Genomic DNA, 6417 nt, shown 5'->3' with positions numbered 1-6417 from the left:
TCGGGTTTTATCTTTGAAACGAAGAATAAAGCCGAGGATTGTTTTGAAAATGTTTGTACAGTGATAACAAAAGTTTCAGCTATTTTTGAACAATTTTAAATTCAGATGGAAGTTACATGTGGACTTTTGTCAAATTTAGTACAAACAAAATCGATAGAACGAGTTTTAGCACCAATTGCGTCACAGGTGAGATGTAAAACCCCGCGTTAGTCAGCTCTCAAAAATGCTGTGATGTGGCAGACGATATATTTTTATTTCCCAAAATTATGCGAAAAGACATCAGCCACAACTGATTTTCACCCTTTGACTTTTAATATCCAAACTAGGGGCGTCAGGTTTTTTTTTCTGAGCGTACGTCCTTCGTCTGTCCGTTTAAAGTCTAGTCGACGCCTGGTCAAATCGGCACCTATAAAAAGTCAATTCGACAATTAGTTGGTTAATTCATTTTCAGGAAAGTTAAAGCAATATTAAACCTACAATAATGCAAAATGCTTAACAAGTTAAAGCATACATAACACATTACAATTATCCAATACATTGCCATTTGATACAAATTAGGTATGTGGAAGGAAAAAATACATACAGAAACCCCTAAAAAATAGTGAATAAGCATGGTAAGTCAATATTTCTGTCAATTTATGGACACCAGTTTCTTAGTTTTGATCTTTTTGCATAGAACACTGACAATATATATATATATATATATATATATATTTAACAATTACATACATGTATTTGACATGGGTGCCAAAATGACTACATACATGTAGGATGTCAATTTGACCAGATGCTGATTTGACAAGAATTTGTCTGCCCTGCCCTGCCTCAGCTTAAAGTTTTGGGTACAAGTCAAATCGACCCTTGAAAAAGTTCTGGATCCAGCAAGAGATCAGCTACTGACCAATACCAAGATTCCTTATCTTTTCCTGAAAATGACCAAGATTCCACACTGTCCAAGAAGAGAAGGAGCAAGAGAAGAAGAAATCGCTACAACCGCTGATAACACTATTAAAAAATCATGACCACCTAGCTGAATTTATGACACTACGCAAAATTAACATAAAGATTTAACAGAGTCTCAACTATTACAATACTTTACCACCGGTTAAGAAAGAAGAAACCTGCTGGAAGCTCTTACAGCATGTACAGATTCAACATCAAACCACATCAAAAGTAAAATCATTAACACAACTCATAATTAAATATTTACGGATTTACCACTTTTTTTAATTTCCAAAATGTGCGACGATCATACACTTCACACCATTTCCGACGCAATTGGAAGCAGTAACTCAAGGGTCCCAGAGCGAAGCCAGTTGACTGTACGGAGTGAACAGTGAGGTGTTGTCCAATTTGGAATTCACTGACATGATTATTTATTTAGATAACTACAACGTGCAATACCACCAAAGACCTCTCATGAGATTAACTACACAGAACAGGATAGATGTCAACCACAAGAGATGCTGTTACCATTCAAGAAAACACGAACATTTCTATTTATCATGTTTATATATTTTCTATTGTAATTTACTTTCACTTTCACTATCTATTTATATAACGTCACCATAACCACCATTGTTTAACTTGTACTTCCGGTTAAAACCGCTAACCGCTAAATTCATACTTCACTGTCATATTTCTTTGTACAATTGTCCTGATGATGCCTATCGATTAGGCGAAACATGTAGACCCAATAAATAGATACTACACAGTAAAAACATGAGTGTTGTTGTCTTTATTGTCGACATATTCATTTTTTTCAAGATGACTGTGAATACCTAGCGGTATCCACTCGTTTTTACCCTACCGCACAATCACAACACAAGATGTTGGTTCACTTATATTTTTATTTTGATACTTTAATATAAATCATTTTTTTTGTATATATCACTAATCATTTCAAAAATATTTTCTTTTTCAGATTTCGTTGTTGATCATTCTTGACCATTCAGATGGCATTCAAACAGATATGGGGCCCTGTGCTGAAATGGTTATGCAGGCTGCAGAACGTCTTGTGACACTAGGAAAAGAAAGAGCTAACAAGACTGCAGATGATGTAGGCAACAAACATTTCTTGTAACTTATGGTTAAATATACTAGACACTAAGACATGCGACATGCAAGAGATAATCAAACCTTAGCAAAAATCTAATATCTTATGACCAGTTGGTTTATGTATTTCTATAATTTTTTTCTCCTTTCAGACTGTATTTAATTGTAAAAAGAACCAGCTAGAATTGGACTGGAAAATCAATTTAGTTTAAATTTATTTTGGCAAATATTAGTTTTAAAACCATTATTTTAAATACAAATTTCAATCATTACAAAATTGTAATCAAAACCCATTGATTAGATACAAAGACACATGCAAGATATTCAAAAAGAAAAATAACAACAAACAACAGTCCACAAAACATTACACAGAAAACTAAAGATTTAGTAGCGCTGACTGAAGCTAAATTCAGAGACAAAATCAGAATTTGAGTTTATAAATTTTGTAAAAAAAATTAGAAGATGTCATTATGGTCATGAATGTGGTATATAGCCAACAAGACAACTATCCACCAAAGTTCAAATGAAGTGGATGTAGGAAATTATAGGCAACTGTAAGGCCTTCAATAACGTGAAAAAATCAAACTGTATGGTTACCCACATGAAAATATGAATCAATTCAATTGAGAAAACTAATGGCCTAATTTATAACAAACAGTTGCGAAAAAAAATAAATATGACAACCACTGAACATTTACTTATATGTTATAACAGGAGCTGAAAAGACAGATGGAGAGTGCTTGTGAGATCTTAGATTTATCTAGCAGTGATTTATATATATTTACTTATATGTTATAACAGGAGCTGAAGAGACAGATGGAGAGTGCTTGTGAGATCTTAGATTTATCTAGCAGTGATTTATATATATTCACTTATATGTTATAACAGGAGCTGAAGAGACAGATGGAGAGTGCTTGTGAGATCTTAGATTTATCTAGCAGTGATTTATATATAGCATCACAGAGAGTTACGGCATCAGCTAGTAAAGAAAATAAGAGTCGAGTTATAACTGCCTCAAAGAATGTTCTTCAAGGAACAATGAAAGTAAGATGTAGTCCATGAAATGCTAGTTGCTTTCCTGATTATTTTGAAATGAACAATAAAGATACTAGATTTGATTTTTTTTTGTCTTTGTATGACTTTCTGGTCGATTAACAGAGTTCATATTAGGACCTCAGAAGCATAATATTTTGAAAACTTTGATTTTTTTTGGCCAACTTCACATTTAATAGATAAATAAAAAAGTAAATATATATACATGTATTAGTACTTCTTATTATAAATGCAAGAAGATAAATTAACAATGTCTTATCTACTTGGAACAAATAAAGAACCCTAAACTGTATGCATATTATGTGAAAACAATATTGTTTACTATTTTGTAGGTGTTACTTGTCTCTGATGATTATGAAGTTAGGAGAATTCTGGCTGCAGCCCATACTGTCTCAGAAACTGTTGGACTCCTAAGTCATGTTAATAATATGACTGATCTGTTATCTAGATTTAAGGTAATCATATTAATAAACCAGACACATGTTGAAAAGGATTTCGAATTATTGATAAATGCAACAGTAGTATACTGGTGTTCAAAATTCATAAATCAATAGAGAAACAAACAAATTGGGGTCATCAACCAAAACTGATGGAAACACATTTAATAACTATAAGAGAAAAACAACAGGAACACAGAGGTGCAACAAAACAAACACCAACACATTTAGAAACAAAGTATTTGATAAAAACTGCCATATTCCTGATAGGGTACAGGACATTAAAAAAAATGGTGGGTTGAACCTGGTTTAATGACATGCCAAACCTCTTGCTTTATGACAATGTTAAAATTAGTAGCTAAAACACTACATGACAGAAGGGCTTGTTATACAAAAGCAGAATGCAGGAATAAATAAACTTAGCAATTTTAGCAAACTTCCTTTCCTTATTATTTTTAATCCATACTAATAAGACAGTGGTTTTACTTTCAGAGTTTCACAGATACAACTTCCATTCTAACATCTTAAGCACATCTTGGTTTTACTTTCAGAGTTTCACAGATACAACTTCCATTCTAACATCTTTAGCACATCTTGGTTTTACTTTCAGAGTTTCACAGATACTACTTCCATTCTAAAATCTTTAGCACATCTTGGTTTTACTTTCAGAGTTTCACAGATACTACTTCCATTCTAACATCTTTAGCACATCTTGGTTTTACTTTCAGAGTTTCACAGATACTACTTCCATTCTAACATCTTTAGCACATCTTGGTTTTACTTTCAGAGTTTCACAGATACAACTTCCATTCTGACATCTTTAGCACATCTTGGTCAGATACTACTTCCATTCTAACATCTTTAGCACATCTTGGTTTTACTTTCAGAGTTTCACAGATACAACTTCCATTCTGACATCTTTAGCACATCTTGGTTTTACTTTCAGAGTTTCACAGATACAACTTCCATTCTGACATCTTTAGCACATCTTGGTTTTACTTTCAGAGTTTCACAGATACTACTTCCATTCTAACATCTTTAGCACATCTTGGTTTTACTTTCAGAGTTTCACAGATACAACTTCCATTCTGACATCTTTAGCACATCTTGGTTTTACTTTCAGAGTTTCACAGATACAACTTCCATTCTGACATCTTTAGCACATCTTGGTTTTACTTTCAGAGTTTCACAGATACAACTTCCATTCTGACATCTTTAGCACATCTTGGTTTTACTTTCAGAGTTTCACAGATACTACTTCCATTCTAACATCTTTAGCACATCTTGGTTTTACTTTCAGAGTTTCACAGATACAACTTCCATTCTGACATCTTTAGCACATCTTGGTTTTACTTTCAGAGTTTCACAGATACAACTTCCATTCTGACATCTTTAGCACATCTTGGTTTTACTTTCAGAGTTTCACAGATACTACTTCCATTCTAACATCTTTAGCACATCTTGGTTTTACTTTCAGAGTTTCACAGATACAACTTCCATTCTAACATCTTAAGCACATCTTGGTTTTACTTTCAGAGTTTCACAGATACTACTTCCATTTTAACATCTTTAGCAAACAAGAGACAAAAAGATCTGTGTCAAGATAGACAAAGGGAGAAAATAATTACAGCTCTCAATCTACTGAAGAAATCCATTCCATCAATAAGTGTAGCTTTACAAAGTTGTATAAAATATCCTAGTAATGCACAGGCTCATGTAAGTAGTATTACACGGTTAGGTTCAGTATATTTGCATGAATAAGCAGATCCAAAAGTAATCATAACCTTTATTTTAGATCCTGAACTGAAGATTTAAATGATGAGAACAAACATCTCTAACGGAAACACAAAATACTGTACTTAAAATCTGAAATCCTTAATAGAATCCACTTTACCTAGTTTTAACATTTTTAATCTTGATTATTATTAGACTTTAACTTTTTGACAGGTGAGCAAGTCCTATGTGATAAACCAAGTTTTGTCTGCTGTTAGAGATATAGTTGAGGCCATAGAAAACAAATTTACTGAAGAAGATTATTTAGATGTAGAGGAACCTGGATACTTTGTTTCTAAAATTGATCAGGTATGTTTTAAGTAAAGACATTTTATTTTAAAAATGGTTCTTGAACATAAATAATCAATTATTGTCATTATTTTGTATATGTGGCACAATAAATATGACATACACCTCATACACTTATTTAGACAATATTTTTCACTATTCTGTATATGTGTCACAGTAAATATGAAATACTCATCATACACATATTACAACAATATTTGCCACAACTTTTTTATTAATTTTTGCGTATACATCCTTATATCATAGGAACAAGTCTTTTATTGCTGTATTTCTTTTTTAAAGTTTTATGTAAGTCTTCATGCATTATGTGCTGAAGTGATCACACTTTACATCAAATATCAATATTCAACCTATTTTCACCCTAGTGTCAGGTGTGTATTTCAATGTTATGATTTTAAATGTATATCTATATAAGAGCATACAAATAGGATAGCATGGCTCTCAAAAATATTCTCAGGTCATCCATGAAAATCTGCTGCTACTCACTTTTATTTCTATTTGCAAAATGCCAAAATTTTGGTCTTCAAAACTTTCAAGCCACTTCTTTTCAAGAACTGTGGGATATATATGTTATCAAGGGTGTTATAAAAAATATGTTATTAATGCAAACAATTTTAGATATTAGAGGCCCTGTCTACAGAAAACCGAGAAGATTTAGATATAGATGTAGAAAGTTGGACAGAAGGAATTATCAGACATAGTATGTTAGTGGCACATCTCTGTACAGATACATATAGAAATCTTATAATCATTAATTGTCAAAGGGTGAGTAGACATAATAATTTATAAT

At 32.3% G+C, this 6417-nt stretch overlaps 1 protein-coding gene across 1 annotated transcript in view; it reads left to right on the top strand.

Moving 5' to 3' along the window:
- LOC134716878 (uncharacterized) overlaps positions 1-6417 on the top strand; it is a 45126-nt gene continuing 38709 nt past the window's right edge. The window contains exons 1-7 of the mRNA XM_063579893.1: positions 1-186; positions 1925-2059; positions 2944-3099; positions 3441-3563; positions 5082-5261; positions 5493-5627; positions 6246-6392. Coding sequence (XP_063435963.1) covers positions 106-186; positions 1925-2059; positions 2944-3099; positions 3441-3563; positions 5082-5261; positions 5493-5627; positions 6246-6392 — 957 coding nt within the window. The 5' untranslated portion in view covers positions 1-105. The remainder of the gene's footprint in view (positions 187-1924; positions 2060-2943; positions 3100-3440; positions 3564-5081; positions 5262-5492; positions 5628-6245; positions 6393-6417) is intronic.

This window comes from Mytilus trossulus, chromosome 4 (assembly GCF_036588685.1).
Source record: "Mytilus trossulus isolate FHL-02 chromosome 4, PNRI_Mtr1.1.1.hap1, whole genome shotgun sequence".
NCBI lineage: Eukaryota > Metazoa > Mollusca > Bivalvia > Mytilida > Mytilidae > Mytilus > Mytilus trossulus.
This window is presented reverse-complemented; position numbering and strand designations above follow the sequence as displayed.